At 41.8% G+C, this 23226-nt stretch overlaps 3 protein-coding genes across 4 annotated transcripts in view; 2 read left to right on the top strand and 1 right to left on the bottom strand.

The window, feature by feature from the left end:
* The window catches only part of LOC308152997 (lysine-specific demethylase 6A-like), a gene marked incomplete at its 5' end in the record, with an annotated part of 42215 nt that extends 29529 nt beyond the window's left edge, over window positions 1–12686 (bottom strand). Inside the window, 2 exons of the mRNA XM_080526078.1 lie at window positions 12306–12369; window positions 12511–12686. Of these exons, the coding sequence (XP_080382204.1) occupies window positions 12306–12369; window positions 12511–12686 (240 nt within the window). The remainder of the gene's footprint in view (window positions 1–12305; window positions 12370–12510) is intronic.
* A 1008-nt stretch (window positions 12687–13694) lies between these two features.
* Window positions 13695–17658, top strand: LOC308152326 (FUN14 domain-containing protein 1). 2 transcript variants are annotated; one of them, XM_080525274.1, is made up of 5 exons: window positions 13695–13795; window positions 14556–14721; window positions 15249–15324; window positions 15651–15779; window positions 16579–17658. In XM_080525274.1, the coding sequence occupies exons 1-5, from the start codon at window positions 13777–13779 to the stop codon at window positions 16654–16656; spliced, it is 468 nt and encodes a 155-aa protein (XP_080381400.1). In that variant the 5' UTR covers window positions 13695–13776; the 3' UTR covers window positions 16657–17658. The 2 variants fall into 2 exon arrangements, with proteins under 2 accessions (XP_080381400.1, XP_080381399.1); XM_080525273.1 differs by having other exon boundaries at window positions 15651–15785.
* Window positions 17659–18994: 1336 nt separating this feature from the next.
* LOC308154629 (uncharacterized protein) lies at window positions 18995–22085 on the top strand. The gene is made up of 6 exons (XM_080527796.1): window positions 18995–19356; window positions 19734–19880; window positions 19998–20228; window positions 20555–20698; window positions 20812–21061; window positions 21202–22085. The coding sequence occupies exons 1-6, from the start codon at window positions 19183–19185 to the stop codon at window positions 21864–21866; spliced, it is 1611 nt and encodes a 536-aa protein (XP_080383922.1). The 5' UTR covers window positions 18995–19182; the 3' UTR covers window positions 21867–22085.
* Window positions 22086–23226: the final 1141 nt, after the last annotated feature.

The following is a 23226-nucleotide window of genomic DNA, read 5'->3' as shown; positions in this document are numbered from 1 at the left end:
ACATGTGGACATTAAACATGATGTTATGGACCTTATACACAATGTTATGGACTTTATAAACGATATTAAAGTCATTTATTCCTTCCAGAGACTGTTCTATGTTGCTAAGTTACCCCCGCGAGGCTATTTTGCTACTTCCGCTAGCGCCACATACGCGATAGAATAGCCATTATACTCGACAATGTGGACATTAAACACGACAATGTGGACATTAAACATGATATTATGGACCTTATACACGATATTATGAACGTTATACACGATATTAAAGTCATTTATTACCTTTCAGAGGCTGTTCAATGTTGCATTGTTTGTAGGCCGCCCTTCATCCTAACTACTTCCGTTTTTCACCAAGCTATCTTTGTCATGGCCTTATACACGATAAATAGTCGTTACACTCGACAATGTGGACATTAAGCACTATATTATGAACGTTATACACGCTATTATGAACGTTATACACGATATTAAAGTCATTTATTACCTTTCAGAGGCTGTTCCATCCTGTTTGCTTGCTCCCGCGACGCCATTTTGCTAACCTTCGTTAGCAACGCGCTAGCTAGCCCTGGCTTTACACTCGATAATTTAAGTATTTCTAACCTTTCAGAAGAAGTTTTAACGTGAATTATGTCCTTCCTGGGCTTACAAATCCTCTCATGTCTCTTCACAGTGCCAGACTAGAGTCAAGCTCAACAGGGTCTTCTTTCCCCGCTGATTCCGCCAAGCCCGTTCCCTTGAACCATGCGACTTATAGTCCAGTGCGACTTATATGCGGTTTTTTCCTCTTCATGACCCATTTTTGGCCTGCTGCGACTTATACTCGGGTGCGACTTATAGTCCGGAAAATACGGTATATTATATTTTAATATGCTGACCGGAATATATCACGTTTGTCCGGTAAATCGAAATCTTCCCGGACACGATGTCCGGCGGCAATTTTTTCTAACGGAAACCCTGCCGGCCGTATATCCTTGCAAATAAAATTTGCTACAGCCTCTGTAATTTGTTGGGCACGCGGAGAATTTGATTGTAATTTGCAACCAAACTCAGCGAGGCTTGTTTCGGATCCGCTTTTCCATGTTTCACGTCAGGGTGATGCCTCAATAAGTGGTTCCGTAGATTTGTGGTGTTTCCACAAAATATAACCTTTAACAGCTTGCATATGGCTCATCTCTATCGTCATAATTTTTAAATCCAAAATGCACCCAGACATCTGCCTTTAAGCCTGGTGGTGACTTGAGTGTCCCTGCCATCACCATGTTTTTAGATTTTACAGTGTTGAGACCTCTCGTTGCGTGAGATATGATACATTCTTGTAGTGCGAGATCTGGCCACGAGATCTCATTGCGGGTTGAAGCTGCAAGCAGGAAAATGCATGAAAGATCGATCTCGGGATTTATGAATCGATAATCGCTCATTCAATGAAGATCGATTCAGAATCGGGAAATCGATTTTTTGAACCCAGCCCTACATTATAGTAAAGTCTACCATGACAATGAATGGGGAAAAGTTATGGGAGATTGGGCGGAAACAACGTTTTCCCCTTTCACCTTTGAGGTGGAGCAGTTACTTGCAATTAGGGCTGGGCAAACGATCAACATTTCTTTTTCGATAATCACAAGAATTAACGATCAATTATCGAATAATTGATGAACTTTTTTTTCATTAAAACAACGCCTAGGGCAGAAATAACAAGCATGTTTTCCTTGGGGAAAAAACGTTATTCTTGTATTCCTTCCAGGCATTCCATTTCACAAAGCATTTCGAAAGAAAAAAATATCTGCGAGCCATAACGTTAGCCCAGTAGGCTGCCCACATGCAGATGGCCAACGTTACTTTCTCTTCTCGTTGTGCATCACACCTCCCGCTATTAGATGAGACGTGATGGAGGGCTGAGAAGGTAGCGATAGAGCAATCAGGGTCGGATGTACTGTTTGCAGGTGGTATTTCATCGGGGTCGTCGTCGTGTTGTATTTACATGTCACTGCGCAGTGTTTGCAATGAGTGGCGTCGCCTTTTAGATCAAAATGCTCCCACACCAAGCTTTGTTTCGCTCGCTTCGCCATGTCCGAGCTTGCTCTGCTGGCTAACGTACTGGAACTTGTTGCATCATGCCGTACTGCGTTGCGAAATTCAATGCGAAGGCAAATGCAAAGTTCATTTCTCACACATAACGTGGACAAACTAATTTCCACTCAATTTATTAATGATTATCGAGCAAAATATTTTGTGATCCTTATCAATCAATTATCGATCGTCGATAATTGATGCCCACCCCTACTTGCAATAGGGCTTGGTTCAACAGACTAGAATTCAGGCGAGAACAGACGGGTGCAGCGTATCTGTGCAGTCTGAGGTTTGGCAGTTAAATGCAATTCTGACTGCATAGATTGAGACTTTTTTACTCAGCAAATTAAGAGATTCTAATCTTATTCAGAAATCATAAACTAATAATGTTATAATAATGTAAAAAACACATGTTTTCTGTTTTATCCCCCCCCCAAATACAAGTAAATAGGTTACTAGTATTTTAAACTTATAATTAATCATGCTTTATCTGATTAATTACAGAATATTATTGTGATTAACTTGATTAAAAAATGCTAGATTGACAACAGTGGTTTAAACCCATAATTTCAATATCTTGGATTGTTCCTCTCACTTTTGAAACTGCCCTTTTTGTCGGCAGTTTGGCATGAACGACAACGAGAGGCACATTCCAACATTAAGACTTCCGTTTTCACAACTTCAAAATAAAAGCGCGATCACTGGAAACTGATGGGATCACAGTATTTTACATCTTTCATGAAATGAGGATATATAATGTAACATAAAGTATATACAATTTCAAACACGTTATTTTGATAATTACAATTTTACATGAATAAGCATACGATCATGAATAAAAAGCAACATTTATTTAATTCATGCAAATTGACTAAATTAATTTCGGTTTCGGCTTTGGCCAAGAATTTTAATTTCGGTGCATCCCTAATATAAAGCAGGTCTTGACATTAAGCTTTTTCAGGTACTTGTCCTTCGGACAAGTAAACTTATCTTTTACTTGTCCGAGAGCTCAAGTTACTTGTCCAAATATGATGGCGCGCGTGTGCGTGTCTGTCTGTCTACTAAAACACTACAAGCCAGTAATACATTCCATTCCAATTCCAACAATTACTGTGGATCTACGTGCACCCCAGAGAACGTTCAATTTCAAAGTGGTAAAGTAAAGTGGTCATGCCACTTAATTAATGTGTGCTCTGCCAGTATTAATGTTTAGATTCAAAGGCATGATTTGCCAGATTCTCTTAGGCATGATTGTTTTAATTATGAGTTATTTAATGATGTTGAATTTGGTTTTGGAATTTGAAATTATAATCAATATTAACAATTAATTACTTGTGTTCTTATTTGTTGATAATCCAATGTGACAACTTGCCCGACATAGTGTAACAATTTACCCGCTGATGGGGCAAATTGTCACAAATGCACACTGTCTATTTAACAGTATACAGCTCCGTACTGAAATAAGATATGAAGATATAAGCAAAACAAAATACGTGCCTAAGACTTCCTTCTTAAGGAATTTATACCGTTTATACCATTGTGATGTATTGTAGGGGTGTAAATCACCAGCTTCATCACGATACGATATTATATCGATTTGTTTGTATGACGATACAATGTTTGACGATATCACAATGTCAGTCACGATACGATTTCGATTCGATTCGATTCAAGATCGATATGACGATATGATCGATATGACGCGATATCATATGCCAATCTAACACAATTATCAACTCACAAAAACAACTAGAATATTATTTGACCATTTTATTTGTGAGCTCTTCCAGGTATCCAGCATTTAAATCATATTGTATTATACAGTATTCTTCTGTTACAAAAAGAAAAATAGACCCGTTCACTAGTCTCACAAACAAGAGATATTCAGCTTTAAAACATTAATGTCCTATGAAACAAAACTGGAAGAACTTGTCCCCCCTTTTTTAAGGCAGGATTTTTGTAAACGTTCACTTTTTTACTGTCTCATAAACACAGTATTTTTAACAGTTAGAACTGAACCAAGGTCACCATTTAACCTACAGTATATTTGTGCAATAATAATAAATAATAATAAAATAATAATAAATAATAAGTGCAAATGCAGTACAGTGCAGTACATCTTATATACATTCTTCTTAACCAAAATAAGTTAAGTATATCCTCCAGTGTTATATAATAAGTATATCCTCCAGTGTTCTTCTTTGGGAGGTTTTTCTTCAAAAAAACCTAACTGATCAACATGTTCAGGAGACAAAACACTACGCTCTGAACGCAGGTCAGGATAATTTTTAATATAGGGCCATCCATCACACTTCCTCTAGGAAGCACTGATCTGATATGATGTGTTGATTGGTGAAAGGTAAGGCTATGCTTGGACAGTCATGTTAGATCACTGATTACGGGAGTAATGATTTACCTGTAGATTTTATCAATAGGAATTTTGTTCAGGTTTATCCAATGAAATTGGACAAGCAAACCGGAGTACAGTAAGTAAGGTCCAACCTGCAGCCTTTGCCCATTCATAAGACAGATGCTTTGTTACAGACCAGAGCATTGACCAATCACTGTCGGCTAGACTAGAGCATTGACCAATCACAGTCGGCCGTGGGCGGGCTTGGCAGTCGCAGCTAAAACCGCTTCGCTGTTCTCCGCCGCAGTCACAAAATGCAGAACACACAATGTGCAGCGCTCTTTGACTTTTCAATTTGCCGCTGCTAGTCGCGTGCTGCACGGAAATGGTGACAGTCACGCAGAATGTGCCATTTCAAAACAAAGGTGTATCTTTAAGATGACGATATAGATCGATATTTTTACATTGCATCGATGTAATCAGATCGTTAGTCAATGAATCGATGCATCGATGTATCGTTACACCCCTAATGTATTGTACACAGTAAATATTAGACAGTGTGTGACAACATACCCCACGTTCCCCTACACAGCAGACATAGATTTTTGGACACGGCAGCATACATTGGCAGAACACCGGCAATGGTGCTGGTGTTTCGTCCGATGACATTATGCGTTTCCCGCTTTTCTTGGCACCTGGTCAGCTTTAGGTGCTTTAAGGAATATTGTGCTTGCTGCTTGGCACTTTCGTGGGCAGCGTGGTGAATAACGGTCACACGCACGCAATAGCATTAGAATTTCTGATACAAGCTATACTGCGCCTCATAGGCAGTGAGAATGAGGTGCGGCATAGCTCGTTAATCCATGTAATACTTTTCCGATCGGACAACTGAAGGAGTGAGAATTTTTTTGCGGATATTAATACATATTGATATATTTATTTTTCTCTTTGTTTTGAGTTGTCCCTTGGACAAGTACAGTAGGAAGTCCACTTGTCCGAACATAAAACGTACTCGTCCCGGACAAGCCTTAATGTCGAGCCCTGTAAAGGCTTGTGTTTTAGGTTACAGAAATGCATTTTGTCTGCTTTTATGAAGACATGAGGCACATTTGACTTGATGAAGGGGTATTCATAAAAATCCATTTTTGCACAACCTCAAATAGCCTACAGTGTTTCCTCCAGGAATTTTTACAATGGTGGCGGGTAGTGCTGACCGCGCGCGCGCGCCCGCGATTTTTCCGCATGCACGCGCATGAAACGCGCACGCGCGCTCAAAACAACGACGTAATTTCAGCCAAAACTCGAGGATGGATGGCCCAAAAAAATAAAATGTTTTCCTGTACTTCTCCCGTGTGTCTCTTATTGTCTGTGTCTGCATGTTTTTCCAGCATGTAATTCCGTTGTCAATAAAAACAAAAACACTGATCTGACGGTTTTTTCCACAACGTTATTACTTGTCACTTTAAGCCCAGGAGGGAGTTAGCGATTAGCGATGTTTAGCTTAGCTTAGTTTAACAGAAGTATCTTCACTTTTAACATGACTTCCCGTGGTCGTAGAGGGCTGGTCGACGGCTTAAAATGACCCTGTAGACCTTATCCAGTTATAGTCTTGTGTTTCTACCCCGGGCATAGCCGGTGTTATTCACGGACAAACACTCCTGTTAGAGTGGTTCTAGTACACTGGACATAGGTAACACATAGAGAGGCTTCTCCTCTCTCTCTCCATCCTACACTACACTACGCATCCTATACTACACTACACTACGCTAGCTCGCGGTGTTCGGGTGACAGCCAGGGCGCGTTCGTAAATACGCTCTGGAAATCTGATCAGCACTCACGGAATGCCTCTTGTCCAATCAAATGACTTGGTCCCTTTATGACGTTGAACCCAGTGTGCGCTCCGGGGCTCTCAGAGCGAATTTACGAACGCAGCCTCAAGTTCAATACTCGCGACACACACGGACTGGTCCAGTTTCAGCGCTTGTGGGTGTGTCTAGCGCTGTGAAGGTCTGAAAAGCGGCCTAAATTTTTTTTTTTTTTGGGGTTGAGAAATCTGAATGGTGGCGGAGGAAATTCCATCGTGGCGGACCGCCACGATGAAATGCATGTAGAGGAAACACTGGCCTACCTGCAGGATTCTCACTCTTTATTGCTGGTACACATGCACAACTGATCAAACATTGTGTTCAACAATATAATCAGTTTTGCCTTGCTTCACCCTAACCCTGCCATGTAGCTGAAATTACAGTTACTTGAAATAAGGGTTGGTAGATCACTGCCAACAGGCACCTTCTACCCCTAGCACTGTGATTTACAGAACGTATTGCCTCCATTTAAAAAGGGAGTTCCTGCTGTAAGGCAACAGGCATTTTATCAGATCCTGTGTGCATGAGACATGCAACACATTGATGCATAGCAAGACAAATAAGGACTGTCTTTAAACAGCTGAACAGGCTCTGTGCAGCAGGACAGAGGTGTTGATGATAGGAGGGAGGGTGTGCTGATGCCCCTGGTCCTCCTCCGTCTCTGTGAGACCCTGAAGGCTTGTTTATGGTGAAGGGGGGGAGGGGCCACACAGAAATGACAGACAGAGCAGCTGTAGCCAAGCTCAGAGTGCAGCTGACATCACTGATGACTGGCCCAATGTAACTCATTTCACTACAGCTCAGCCCTTGATGATTGATGATACACTCAAGTGTCTGGCACATGCGTGCTCTTTCTCCCACAACACACATTCAAATTACCCCCCCCCCACACACACACACACACACACACACACACACACACACACACACACACACACACACTTTGTCTTTTAAACCAGATGATTCCATTGCTGCACAATGCTGTAGGAAGGAGCATTTGCAATTGATGAGTTCCCTCAATGAATCTATGCTTTGCCAATGACCAACACATCATTAGCACAAACAGCATGAACGCACACGAAGCCAAGGGCAACGGTAAACAACTTGCAAATGTGATTGCAGTATAGCAGTATAAAAGCTACAGTATAACAGTTCATGGACTTCATTAAAGGAAAACAAACAAAGAAAACACTGCTACTAAACTGTCCTGTAAAACAGATGCATGTTATTACAAGAGCATGAGAATGTGAAGTTCATTGGTCTAAATGTGTGGAGCTGAATCAGCATTTTCCATAATAGTAATGGTCTCACTATTGGATCCTAACTAACAATTATTTTTGGAATGTATTGACATGTACAGGAGTCAGGAGGTATTGACATTTGTCTGATCAAGCGTCTCTGTAAAAGGCTAAGTAGCCTGCTATGCTTCTATGATACTCTGACAGAAATGTCCCTGCCTCAACTTCTGTTCATCTAAATGATGCAATTGAATTCGAGTTGTAGCTAAACCTTTTGCAACTGTAGCCTAGAGACTCAAAGTTCTGAACATTCCCCTGAACATTCTGAAATACAGTTTATAATGTTACAAGTCTAAACAACCAAATAAATAAATAAATGTGGGGGGAGGGGGGTCTGGTTGTCATCCCCCAGGAAAATACAGCCCTCTGTAACCATTCTATTGAAGCATCATGCTTTTTATAATCAAACAGCCTGTAAACATCAATGCCAACAAACTTCTCTTTATATTGCCCTGACTCCCCGATTACACAGTCAGGTGTCTTGTGCGTAATATAAACATTTTGTCCTGATGGTGGATGGCACTGAAACAACTGTAGCTGATAAATTGTCCCTTCTGTAAAATAGAAAATTAAATAAATAAAAATATGCAGGTCTGTGCGCCCTTTTTATCCTTCCTCTGGGACTGAGCTGAAAAGAGAGAAAGATGCCAAGAGCAGAGGTGTAGCTAAATTGTCTCTCTCGTTACAAGTGCAATGGCACATCATTTGTATTTTCCCTAGATGGTGGGGCTGCCAATTTGCCATTTCACTAATCAAAGTAAAACAGGGCACTCGGTGGTAGACACAATATAAATGTGCTGATTTGTCCACCTCTAGACCAAGAGATAAAGCCTTGTTACAGGGTGAGCAGATCTGTCTCTACGAACCACCAACGGCGTCCTATCGAACTACACTTACCTATAAGATATACACCTGCCTGAAATTCAGTCAGTCACTCTTCAATTCATTATTCAGCCAGTCTTCCAGCCAGTGCCTTTTGTGCATTGGTCATGAGTTTGTGTTCATGAGCTCAAATTAAATGCTTTAATGCAATCCGGTTGTTAAGTCTGACGTCAAAAGTGACGTTTAGCCATTTCCGGGTCCAAACCAGAAATTCCCCGCACCAGAGTACCAGTGAACTACAGCGGTAGAATGACAGTTTAATAGTTTTTTAGACTCGGATCTATTCATACAACAAGGGACACAGCACTTTCCAGTTTTCTCCATATTGTCAGGGTATTTGAGCCTCGGAAAAGCGCTATATAAATATAATTTATTATTATTATTATTTCGGCATTTCGAAGACAGCGCCTCAGCCAACTTTGGACCCGTAAACACGTCACGACTTAACAACCGAATTACAGACCTAGGCATATAGATGCTTATAACCACTCATCTAGAATACTGGCTGCCCCGTCTCAACGTTGGTTGATGTGCTGCCCATTTCCCCCCCGACAGAGATAAGCCTAATTACTAGCAAGCAAAACGCCATTATCACATGTTTTATATCCAATATAAAATACTCAAGACTACTACTAAGTTTACTCTTATTTCCATGTTACATGTATAGTGATGGGAGGGAGTATATTCCATAGTCTGCTACCCCTTTAACCTATTCTGGCCCTATCTTGCAATATCACCAGACAGCAGCATACAGAATCCCAGATTGTCGGGTGACTAGAGGCTCTGATCACATTTGCGACTAGTCTATCTGCTGAAGAGGGCTTGCACAATTTGGATATTTAAATTGGGATGGTCACCATTTGAAATTGTCTTTATAGTTTGCTGAATACAAACAGTGTAGCCTATTACCTATTAGCCTATCAAATTAGTTTTGATTATCCCTACAACAAGAAGTATCACTTCAGTCTTCGCTGTCCCCATGCACTTCAGTCTGAAGTTCCAAGCGGTCAAAACCATTCATTTTCTGGCAGGGATGTCCAAAACTGTACAATATTAATTTGGTATGTTGTATCTAATTTACGTCGATATATTACTGTCTGATGACACGTCTTTTCACCAAATATGAAATTAGTTATTTAGAGGTAGGGGGGCAGTTGCTTCACTTGCTCTATGGGTCAGGCACCTATGGTTGCCACCTATCTACTGGCAGCGATACAGTGACCCAGTTCTGTCAGAGGAGGAGAACTCTCTGTTATTTGGAAGTAGATAGCGGTGAAATAGAGCGACTGTGTCCCAGACAGGGCAGACACTCAAAACTAATAAAGCTGTAAAAGGAGAGATTCTTAGAGCTCCTTGCAGGTGATTGATGAAAATGTGGGTCTCAGTGAAAACAACAGAGGAAAGGGCCACAGTTAAAACAATCAGAAAATCAAATTGTGGACCTGCAGAAATTAACAGTTTAAATCACATAATTAGTCATCAATCCATCACTGATATATCAATGTTACCATATCAGTATCTGTAGCCCATTGTGTGCCTGGTGGTCAATGCTACGTTGCTACTATGCCTTAGACTAAAGGCAAAGATTTAAAGGTTGAATACAGGTGTTAACAGATACAATAAGAAATACATTGGCCTAATCATGTATCCTTTGTATTAAAATAAAAATACAGGAGATCAATGTCAAGACATAAACTGCCCACATCCCCAAGAGTGCATCACATGATGGGTGGGGTAAATACCACGGTGTAGGGTAGTAGTAAGGCTACAAGGGGGCAGCCTGACTATGGGCTGCAGTGCATTCCCTTCAGAGCAGAGGGCTGCTTATAGTATCTGACAGCCTGACAGCATATTATGTGCATCTATGTGTCAACGTAAGTATACAAGCACTGCATTTAACCTTATATATATCACACAAAACCAACTATTATAATCGAAGAGCAAGAAAGTGAGAGTGGAAAGCAGCAAAAAGCAGAGAAAGGGGCATGATGTAACAAGCCATCATTCACACAGCAGAAGCTGGATCATTAAATGAAGCACTAAATAGCTTAGCAAAAGAAGAAATCTGATCATCAAAACCAAAACCAAAACCAAATCCATGAACGATAACAGCTATAACTGAGGAATGTACATAAATGATTATTTTGAGCTGAGACAGATTGGATAGCTGGTGGTATCATCAGTCAATAATATTCCACAGTGCAAAAAAGTGGCTTGTTCATCATAATACTGGTATTGCAAGGCATTCGTAGTATTCACACAAAACCAGTGAACAAAAGTGAGTGTGAACGTCAGAAGAGTCATTGAGGGACTAGCAAGCCAGCTAACTTTCTAGGTATCCCACACCACCTAGCGAGCTTACTTTGACCCAAGTTGCACGTGAATGAAACTTCTCGAAAACAAAGTTTAATGCGCAAAATAAAATAAAAAAACGGTTGTGTAACTTTGTCCTTTGTTCGCTGTCCAATGTAGTACTAGCTACAGGTTGATGATGCTCGGATGCAAAACGTAGGGTGGGAACACATCAGACGGTCGTCCAACACTGTAAACAAGACTCGGTCACTTCAGCCGCACTGACAGCAACACAACGACGAGTCAAGAAATACCAGCGAATTAAGTGCGAATTTACGCTCCGATATCCTTTGATGTCAAAACCCCTACATAGCTCTTATTATTTCGGCTTCACTCCTCCCTGTCCCGCCATCTTGGACCGACCCAAGCAGCCATTACTAGGCGTCCAAACAGCTAGCTAGTTAGCCAAACCAAGCGTTACCTAGCAAGATAGCTAACCCCGTTGCACGTAACCTGGACACAGCCAGTCTCCAGCCTTCCCAGAAGGACAGATCAAATCCCCAAGACTGGGGCACCAGAACATCCCATAATAACACATGCATCCTGCAATGCATGCAGCAGATGCACACTGACAGCGCATATTGACACAACATGCGAAATCGGGTGATATAGCTAGCTTACACGTTAAGCCGTTTACCACGTTTTAAACGGTTTGAACTAACTAACTACTAGCGTTTCTCACAAGCAGTAACGCAGTTAGCACACAGACCGAGTGCCTAGCCACCCCTGCACTGGCCAGCTACCCCTTACTACCCCAGCTACCCCTTACTGGCCAGCCACCCCTTACTGGCCTGGCGTTAGCTGGCTTATGAGTGAAGGCGAGCCAGTGTGACTGACACCAAAACAAGCAATGAATGCAACCGTATACACACATTCATTCTGATTCCAAAATGAACTCTTGCCCAACAACGTTTGGACAGCGATCTGTTTAGCTCAGGAGTATATGACAATAACGGTCCAGCAGTAACACAAACCAAACCAATAGTGAGCTAAGGTGACAACGTCGTTACTTTCCCCAAGCACACAACGACCAGCTCAGCCCAGACCACCAGTACTGCAGTACCAGGCAGCAGCACCCCCATTCTGTCCCTGAACGAGTGAATCGTTTGATTTGGCCAGAGCCTTTATCGTTAGACGTTTACTTAAACAATAAGCAAGTGGTCAAATGCCAGACTTTCATGTTAACAATACCGACAGCAGTTGACTTGCTAAGTGAAATACGTGCTTGTGCAATGTAAAGGGCGTTCATTTCCCACTGTTGGATTAGCCAGCAGGCTGGGGGTATGGACGCTGCGTAGCTCCAGAGCAGCCTGGGCTCTGCGCAGATAAACCAGAGCCCTCAGCCCGCTGCCTCGGAGTGGCCTGGCCCCTGGCCTGACAACCATGCATGCCCGGGCCACTCAGTGAGTCACGGTTATAACGAAGAAGGTGCAAGTGGGTAAAGGACCGGCTGGTGGTCACAAATGTTTTCTAGTTAGCTAGCTCTGCTACCTTCAACAGCAGGGCCTTCGTTCTGGCGCCATCTTCATGAAGCCTCTGAAATCCAAACAGTGAGCTGCAAGCAAGAAGACAACACAAGCGGTTCAGTATCATTTGCAGTGCCTTGCAAAGAGACTTTCAACATTTAAAAAACAGAAAACACGTGTACATAACGGTAAGAAAACACTGGAGGTGGGTGCAGGGTGGTGGCTCCGACCTGTCAATTCCGACCAAGCTGTCCCGCTCTTGGGTTGTCAGCGTCGGAAAGTCCTCCTCGGTTTCACTCGCTTTTCCCGCCGCCATTTTCTTTTCCTCATCCCCACCAGAAGCCGAGCCGAGACTCCGAGCAGCAGCGCAGGCAGCAACAGCGAGCGAGACTCCGCACGATTGCATGGAATCGCGACGAGGGGGCGAATGAAATACTCCACCAAATCAAAGAGGGAAAACTAAAAATTGATTAGAAATGAGAAACTTTTTCGCCAGGATGAAAAAAAACGCAATTCAAAATTGTAAATCCTTTCAGGAAAACAAACAACCATCCGAAAGGTCTTCGCGTCACATTTTTAGACACAATGTTTTATGCAACTCATAAAATGTGATGCATAAACTACAGTTTTTGCAGTTTTTAAAATAGTATTATTTGATCGTAAAATTCCCCACAGCCACCAGCTTAAAGTTGTTATAATTGTGTCACCCAAGCGAACCCACGCGCCGCCGTAGTCACGCCCTCTCCTACCCCTATAACCAATAGACGTGTCTGTGGATCGACATATGACTTGCCTTGCCTGAAGCTTTTTTTTTTTTACCCCAAAATTTCATTTTATCTTTTTGCACAAAACCCCCCACTAATTCAACATTTTCTGTATTATCTCAAACATCCTAATTCACCATTTGAGAATAGTTGCTTATTATTCCGTTCACCCAGTGTGCATCAATAACAATGCACAATAAAACACATATATTTTGTATACTGCTGACATGACAGGCGTGGGTTTCTGCATATAGGATATGTGTGTACAGAATTAAGTACAATTTAGCATAATATCACTCATCACACACGGACATGGAAATAACTGGGCTGAGATCAAATTGCATACTCCTATTGTTCACTTTCAGTGTTGTGACAATAACTTTTAACATCCAATTTGGTTAGCACATACCATATTGCTATTGTGTTTTTTTTCCATGATTTGCATGCAACTGATAATATAGATTCTTTAGATTAGGCCTAGGGTTTCTTGTGATGGAAGTGCACTGAACTGTTTTGACAAATGCATTGTGGTGAAATATTTACATTTCACAATTAAGGCGTATGTTTCAAGTGTTTATGATAACAAAGTGACACCATTCGACAACATTATATTAGGAAACATTTGAAACATTTGAAAGATTAGTGTTTAATACTGACGTGGCATCGCATCATACAGAATGGGCGGAGCTTGCACACAGCTGTCAACATCCTCCTGATAGAATTTTCTCCAAAATGGCTGATCGCAGAGAAGGTGAGTGGTAGATTTGGTAAATAATCCCTATGTTAATAACGAATTAGTGAGTATGTGTCTCAACATGGATATACCATTTGTGGTATAAGATCTGAAAACGGAGACACTTCATTCATTTGGCCACGGCTTTTGACACTGGTTTTATTGCCTGGACTGGTTAGCATCAATGCTAGCACTGCTACTTGCTTTTTTTGCCAGTTTTTTTTTTTTTTTTTTTTACATTTCAAACAACATCTATCCAGAAACGTAGTTGGTGGTACCTGGTGATAACTAAATATATGTAATTGCAGTTATTTATCTCCTGTTATTATTGTGATTAATGATATGTTAGTAGTCTAAAGCCTGGGCCTCGATTAGTTTTAACTTATCTTTTGTCTGGGTTGCCTAAATGAAGGTAAAGCAAATGGCTTTGGTAACATCACACTTTTTGCCACTGGTTCATATCCTCTCTTAGATATACCGACATTGTATTTAGGTGTCAGAGCTATGATCAAGTCCATTCATTGCGAGTGATTGAGAGTGAAGAATAGTTTCTTATGTACTGTCAGTGTCAAAACTATACTTCTAAACCTAGTGCAAAATTACATTTCTCGCACTGCCACACCTGGTCTGTGTTCTACACAGCAATGATGCTGTTTAATCACAGAGATGGTTTAAATCTAACTGTGCATTCTCTGTTGTAGCCTATTCCTTAATGTGGCAAAATGTCTGTAGACTAGTCTAGTTCTTCAAATATCTTTCCCTCCCCTTTATGTCTCAGGTCAGGATGACCCGGAAAGCGAGGATGAGGCCTACGAGGTTGTGGACCTGACGGAGTACGCACGGAGCCACCAGTGGTGGAGCAGGGTGTTTGGGAACAACTCTGGCCCCATTGCTGAGAAGTACTCTGTAGCCACACAGATTATGATGGGAGGGGTCACTGGCTGGTAAGCAGTGCCTTGTATGATTAGCCCCTTCCCCCCCAGACCAGGGATAGCCAACCCTAGCCCTGTAGGGGTCACAGGATGTGCTTATTCAGGTGTGTAAGAACAGGGCTGGAGCCTGCTGTGACATACATTGTGGCTTTTTTGCAACAGAATTGCCCATCCCAGCCCTAGTCCTTTCCTCCGCTTTGATGAGTGCTGGCTCCACCTAGCTGTCCAAAAGGCTAGGTGGAGCTTCTGCCATGTTACTATATTGCCAATCCTGTAATATACGATATATGAGCATCAAGGGAAGAGAGCTGGGAACAGAAATAGAACAAAGAGTCTAAATGTCCCCAACAACTGGTCCAAGGCAGATTTTGATGCTTAGGTCATTATTGCTCAACTTAGTACTGGTGCGGAGAAACCTAGTCCTAGATCAGTTTGCAAACCTCATTCGTTTATGTCCCTACAGTATAAACTGGTTATTATTAGCTAATTATGAAAATGGTCATCAAATGATCTTATGCACACTCCCCTTCACTCTTAAGGTGTGCTGGCTACCTGTTCCAGAGAGTAGGCAAGATAGCTGCTACAGCCGTAGGTGGAGGTTTTCTATTGTTACAGGTAAGTTACAGTGCCTTGACAGTGCCAACATTTGTTAATGCAATACTATAGGACGCCAACATGTTTCATTCTCCATATAGCCCCTCATATACTTGTCATAGCCTTATGTGTTATTTTTGTGGAACAACAGTTTCAGTGATGTACAAGTGGAGTTGACCTCATGTTTAGAAGATTAAGTGATTCCTAACAACCACGGCTAATCCCTGCGTTGTTTGTGAACTGTACGTAAAGAAAGAAACTCCTACACACTGGCATTCTTTATTGCGACCACAATGAGATTCACTTAATTTTTCTACTTCAAGACAACTTTTCCCACTCTCTCGCAGATAGCCAATCACAGTGGGTATGTGCAGGTGGACTGGAAAAAGGTGAAGAAGGATGTTAATAAAGCAAAGAAGCACCTGAAGAAGAAGGCCAATAAAGCAGCGCCTGAAATAAACTCCTTCATTGAGGAGGTAAAGGTACCAGTAACAGAGTCTGCTTTCCCACTCTAACTATTGTCTTGTTATTGTGCCAGTTTGATTATATGATTAACCCTAACCCTAATTGTGTAACAACACAGGCTTTTGTGTGCTGATTTAAATGTGTGATTTATTTCATTGAGAGGGTGGGTGGGTGCCTTCCTTTTCATCAACCCCTGAGTCATCATATCGGCATACATTCGATAAATGCATAATGCCACAATACTGCCCTCAAGTGGTCATCCTGAGACAGTACAGTCACAGGCTATGGCTTAAAGACAAGGTAGCAGAGAAAGGATCTTGCCAAATTTTCTAGAATTGGTGCTGCATAAAAAAATAAATGTAATGTAATTTGCATGAAAATATGTTTTATTAGTCAAGTATTGTACAACATTACGGCAAGACCACAAAGACTCACTGGAAACACCCAAATGCAAATTTGGCATTTCTATGATTCACAGGGAGAAAATATTGTCTGTCGCACACTGGCCGAATAGTGGATATGCATAAAGATGTTGTGCCTAGAGCTTGACGTCATTCAACAATATGACCGCTGCAATGATTTAATTGGCAACAGTATGTTACCATTTCTTGCTCAACATTTTTTCAGAATGAAAAGAAAATGATAATGCTGATAATGTTCCAATTGCACTGTGGTTAAAAGTACAAGAACATGAGGGGTAGCCTGGACATGGCCATATTGTCTGTTTTCAGCTCCTGAGTATAGTGTTCATCCAAATTACCTCGTCCTCACTGTCTGTTTTTCTTTCTCTTCTATGTTTCCCCTGCACAGGCCACAGAGTTTGTGAAGAGGAACATTGTCCTATCCAGTGGGTTTGTGGGAGGATTCCTTCTGGGCTTGGCCTCCTAAAGGCCCTGCTGATCACTCCACCCAGGAAGCTGTTACAGAGGAAGCTGTCAAAACTGTGAGCTAAGTCGCCACACAAGGACGTTGTCATTTACTGTGAATTAGCATCTTTCTCCCATGTTACCCTCCGGGGGGAATAGGAGAAATCAGAATATGTGAAGCTGCCACATTACCCCATGGGTGCTCTTCCCTTCAACCCGCTGATCTCAGTAGAGGTTGTCCACCCTCTCTGTTTCTATTTTCCTTGGGAATTCGGATCCTGGACCAGTGAATGGGGCGTGTATTTAGACAACCTGTACCTGTATAGTCAAAACTGCAGGGTTGGTACTGTAAAACTGCATGGGGAAAGCTAGGGCTACACCAACTGACAAAAAGTGCACAACGTGACATTCATACACTGAAAGGGACCATTCTGAAGCCCTTACATGAACAGGTCTAAGGTCAGCTCTCCCTAACCTCAACTACTGTGTTTACACATAGCCAGTCAGGGAAGGGAATGTCCAGCTAGCTAGCTGCTGGAATGGTTAACATCCAGTGTGTCACTCGGAAATATCAACTGTGGTGAACCTGAGATGTCAAGACACATGTCTTATGTACTGTATGTGTACACACAGTAAGAGACTTTCCAACACCATAGAGCTTACAGTGTAATATATACAGTAATATACAGACGCTAATTATGATCACTGCACCTTCATTGCCATTTAAGATGTATCATGTTTAACTGTACTATCACTTGTGTAGATACAGTAGAACAAAATGCACAGGTTAATGTCATTTTGAGTTGCTTATTAGTCATTATATTTTTTATTTCTATTGGTTTTAAGTAAGGTGTATCATTTGTTTCTGCACGACTAAGTTCCAGTAAACCTACTACTACTGCCGTTTATTTAATATTTTATGTTGATACTTCCTGAACGCTTTTTTTTCTAATCTTGCGATCAGCCGTGATCCGTTACACCCCTATTGATAACCGACCTGTATGTATTTTGTCTGTTGTCTCTGTTTTCAATAAAGGTGCCATTTTGTTGGATAACAATACTAACAATGGTTTTGGGTGGTTGACTGCATTTTGAGGTTTGTCATTAATTTTCAAATGTGTGTGCACGGTAGCCTGCTTTTGAGTCAGGGTTTCCGCGGATCCTTAAAAAGTCTTAAAAAGTCTTAAATTCATGTATATAAAATTAATGCCTTAAAATGTCTTAAATTCATTACAAATGTCTTAAACTGGTCTTAAATACTTTACCCAAACGTCTTAAAATTGTCGGGGCAGGACTATTTAATTTTACTTTTTCTCGCGGCATTTTTCTATTGAGCAAACGTTTAATTTCATTGAGTAGCGCGCAGACTCCTCCCCCTTGCGTTCCTTTGGTTATAGTCAGCTGCAGTGCTTGCTACCTAGCATTAGCCAGTCTGCGAGATGGGGAAGTGCAAGTTCAACGAGAGGTGGCTTGACGACAGAAGATTTTGCGATTGGCTTAAGTCCACCGGCTACCCAGAAGAAGCAAGATGCACTGTGTGTAGGAAAACATTCAAACTCGGCACCATGGGCATTAAGGCGGTTGAGAGCCACCTAAAAAGCGAGAGGCATAAAACGGCTGCTAAAGGCCAACAGCAGACGCCAGGAATCTCCCAGTTCTGCGTGTCTGCCCCGGGCTCAGCGCCCCAGACAACGGCTGCCGCTGCTAGCAGCACTGCTAGCGATCTCAGAGCAACGTTTGGTGGAACACCTACACTGAAATCGGAGATTGTGTGGGTTCTCAATACAGTGGTAAAGCACCAGTCCTACTCCTCCAACGAGGGGATTGGAGATATCTTTCGGATTATGTTTCCCGACTCCCAAATCGCCACTACATTTGCTTGTGGAAAGGACAAGGCGTCATACATAATACGTTTCGGATTAGCTCCTTACGTCAGAAACGAGCTGATCGCGAATGTGAACGAGTCAGTTTTTGTTCTAATGTTTGACGAGAGTTTGAATCATGCCACAAAAAACAAGCAACTCGACGTGCACGTGCGGTATTGGGTCGGCGATCAAGTGGAGTCGCGTTACCTGGGCTCGCAGTTCATGGGACACGCTAAAGCTCAAGATTTACTGCAACACTTCAAGGTAAGTGCATTTTGTCAATGACAAAGTATTAGCTTTACATTAATTTTGGCAGATACTGGCAATGTCATGTAGATTCAGTATAATAGTAGGCGTACCATAGGGAATGATGCGGTGTAGTCTAGTCATTTCCACGTTATAGAGAGCCACAGAGAGGGAGAGGGGACGCGGGAGCGGGCGGGGGGATGGTAGGGAGAGAGAGTATCTAAGGGCGTAGGGAGAGGGAGTAGATGGATGAGTTATAGTTTGTTAACTGAGGATGTGTGCAGACAGAATGTTAAAGTACATTGAACCATTGGCAATCATGCTATTATTATTGTTATTATAATCATCATTATCATCATCATTTATTATTATTGTTATTATTCTCATCATATTCATGTCATTCTCAGGAGTGTGTGGAGAGACTGAACCTGAGGAACATGGTGTCCATCTCCATGGATGGACCCAATGTTAACTGGAAGTTTCTGGAGCTTCTACAGCAAGAGCATGCTGAGCAGTATGGTGGTGCCCAGCTGGTTGTTGTGGGTAGCTGTGGGCTCCATACCCTACACAACGCATTCAAGTGTGGATTCTCCATGTGGCAACTGGAGAAGGTAAGATGATTATAACTATGAGAAGTAATCTTTCATTTGTCCCACAAGGCAAATTGGAATATTACAGCAAGTGGACACTTGACAGGATTTAAAGAGAGCATGAATTTACAGATGTTTCATACTATTAACTCCTAAGTTATTTTTCTAAGGGTTTATGCAATCAAAAGTGTCTGCACACATTATGTGTACAGTTCAGTCATTCTGTCAGTTTAGTTCTGGTATGTGTCTGTGTGTGTGTGGTCTACTGGGGAGCGCTGCTGGTTGAGCAGTCTGATAGGGCAGTGAGGAAGGACCTGCAGTATTGCTCCCTTACACACTTTGTGTCATTCCCCATGAGAGATGATGGCTAATTCAGCATTCTCCTCTCTCCCACCAAGGTGTTGAGAGCAATGCACTTTGTTTTCCACAATACACCAGCGAGGAGGGATGACTTCATTGCCCTCACCAAATCCTCAGTCTTCCCATTACCATTCTGTGGCCATCGGTGGATTGAGAACCTGCCAGTTGTGGAGAGGGCTATAGAGGTAATTAAAATCTTGATTTATATAGCACCTTTCTAAACAAAGTTACAAGGTGCTGCACAATGTATGATAAAATAGACATGCATGATAAAATAATACATACACATGGTGGAATTAAAGGTATGGCCATCACTGGTGAAGTATGTGGATGCAGTGAAGACAAAAAAGTTGCCAAACCCTGGGACAGCGTCATTTGACACCATCGAAGCAGCCCAGGGAGATCCGCTCATCTTGCCCAAGCTACAGTTCTTCATGGCCATCTCAAGGACCTTCACTCCCTTTCTCACAAAGTACCAGACTGACACACCAGTCATGCCATTCCTTGGCAAAGATTTGGCTGACTTGTCCAAGGTAATCAAATTAATAATGAACAATCAACAACAAAAGCAAAACAAGTTGAGTGTGTGTGGGCATGCTGAATGTGTGTGTGAGCAGGGAGAAATGGCAGATGCTACTGGGTGGCTTGATTAATTAAACTCGTCCTTAGTCAATACATAAAATTACTGAAAGATTATGTTTTGGCTAAGTAAAGGTTACTTATCATACTGTTATTGATATATTGCATATGTGATATGATATTATTTTAAATAACTATATAGAAATGCATTTCATGGTTAATGTGGTTATCAAAGGTACTTGCTTTACAATCATCATGCATTTTCTTGTTACCCTTTCAGAGTGTGCTGAGGCGTTTCGTCAAGAGGGAGCATCTCAATGACATCACTCCACTGCAGCTGGTCAGGCTGGATGTCGCTGATCAGAAGAGCTGGGTCAACCCGAAGGAAGCCGACATAGGCCTGGGTGCTGAGGCAGCCCTCAAGGTAATTTAGATGTATTACTTAACTTTATATCAAATGATGGTCCATATACAGGCAGGAGAGAATACTGTGTTAGGCCATTCAGTTGTATTTAAAACACATTACCCATCTGTCAGGACCTCCAGAGAAAGGGGACCGTAGGGGAGCTCACTGCCCTAGAGTTTAGGAAGGACTGCATGACGGGTATGTCAAATATCCTAAAGAAAGTCCAGGACAGGAGCCCCCTGAAGTACCCCATCGTGAGACAGATGGCATGTCTGGACCCCACAGTCATGTACGCCAACCCAGACGGATGCCAGGGAAGAATGAAAAGTCTAGTGCAGAAGTTACTGCAAGACAAGCAGTTGTCTGGAGGTGTCTCTGCTGGTATGAATAGTTAATAGAAAAGCTGGAAATGTTGTCCCTGATTATTAGCCAATGGACAATTGGACATAAGCCTGTCTGCTAATCAGGATTAATCATGTAAATAATATTTCACATATTTCCTTTCATCTGTTTTGTTATAGGTGATGTGATTATCCAACAGTTTGGGAACTTCCTGTCTGTTGAGGCTAAAAACGAGCACTTCCTGTCCTTCCGGCCCATGGAAACCAGGCTTGACGTGTTCCTGCATGGCTACCTCAGCCAACCCTACCCTGAGCTCTGGGGTTTCTGTCAGAAGCTTCTTCTCCTATCCCATGGGCAGGCGACAGTCGAGAGAGGCTTCTCCATTAACAAGGAGGTGGAGACCGTTAACATTCAGGAGGACACTGTCATTGCCCAGAGACTGGTCTGTGACTATGTTGCAGTTTGTGGGGGGGTTGCCAATGTCCCTCTCACCAAGGAGCTGCTAACTTCGGTGGGATCAGCAAGGTCAAAGTACAGAGAACACCTAGACCTGGAGAAGAGGAAGAGGCAAAGCGCTGCACAAGGGCAGAAAAGAAAAGCAGCAGAAGAGCACATCATCGAGCTGAAAAGGAAGAAGCAAACTCTTCTAGTGGTATCTGATTCTCTGGAGAAGGATGCAGACAAGTTTGCTGAGCAAGCTGAGGGGAAGTCCGGCACCTTGATGGCTCAGCTCATCACAAAGTCTAACGTCCTCAGGAAGAGATACAAAGAAAAAATGTGTGATTTGAAAAAAATAGAGGCAGAACTGGAGAGTAAGGCCACAGAATTGAGGCTCATGCCGTGAGTGTGTTAAGTAGATGGGGTTTTTTTGTTAGATGTTTCCGACCAACTAATTGCACTTTTAATTTAATTAAGTTATTGAACCAGAGCTTTTATGTTCAATAAACAAAACAAGTAAACTTGAATGAGTCTCATTGATTGACATGCTATGCTTGTATTGTAGTACAGTGGAATCCCCTAACCATCGCATATATATATTTTTTCGGTCTTAAATTCCATTTAAAGTGGCATTAAAAAGGTCTTAAAAAGTCTTAAATTGAACTTGCTGAAACCTGCAGAAACCCTGTGAGTGTATTAACAGCCCACCCTGACACTTAAGAACCAAGGATACTTCATTTGATGGTTGTTACCTACATTGAATGTCAGTAATGATTTTGCACATTAGCCTTTATGCATCCTACAGTAGTAATGTGAACACGACATAATTACAATGTGTGAAATGTGTTGAAGAACAAGTGAGTCTGAAGTGCTGGCTAGCTTCTGCACAAAAGATGGGTGCTCTCTTAGCTAGCCATACCACCCTTTTACAGTCACCTCCATAATGTGTTTGGGCAGTTACTGTAGCCTAGCATTTGCATTGTGTCTCTATATTGTGTCTCAAATAGAGTTTTAGCTCAAATTATGAATATGTGGCAGAATATAGATACGTATGAAAATACTCTCAAATGAAAGCTGACATTCTGTACTTTTGCCACATACAGTAGTGGCCGCGGGGGGGTGGCGGGGTGGGGGGTACAGCAGCAATGAACATGTTAATCTAACTGTCCAAACATGGAGGTGACTGTCCATCCACAATGTTTGCATTGTTACAAATCTAAGATCTACTAGCCTTCATGCCCTCTGCAATAACCATCGTAAACAAACAATAAGGACAAAACTGCACTTTTTTGCACAAAACACTGCATTGCAATATTTGCACACTACATTGATTTTACTGCTGATGTTTTGCATATGATGTATTTGTGTTCATGTTTGTGTTATCATACATTGTGAACTAGTATTTTAAGAGATAATGTCTGTGATTCAATTTACCTATCTAGTATAATGACGTTTGATACAAAATAGTTATGTATGGTGCATGTGAATCAAAGAATTATGGAAACGTTTTTGAATAGGAATTATACTATAATATGTAAACAAATTTGAGCCATGCCTTTGCATTCTATAACATTTCTGTTTGTTTCATTATGGTATTTGTGAACAAAACCCTAAATAACTAATACAACATATTAGACTAGCAGCAAAAGAGCCATTTTCGAAATGTTACGGTAGAACTGGATGCTGTAGACCAGCAGTTTGAAAAATAATTATGACCATACCATGCCATCTCAATAGATAAAGACTAGAGTATAGTAATCAACTTG

Source organism: Nansenia antarctica, assembly GCF_963989245.1.
Source record: "Nansenia antarctica genome assembly, chromosome: 3".
Classification (NCBI taxonomy): Eukaryota; Metazoa; Chordata; class Actinopteri; order Argentiniformes; family Microstomatidae; genus Nansenia; species Nansenia antarctica.
Note: the sequence above shows the minus strand (reverse complement) of the source record. Positions and strands in the feature narration are given on the sequence as shown.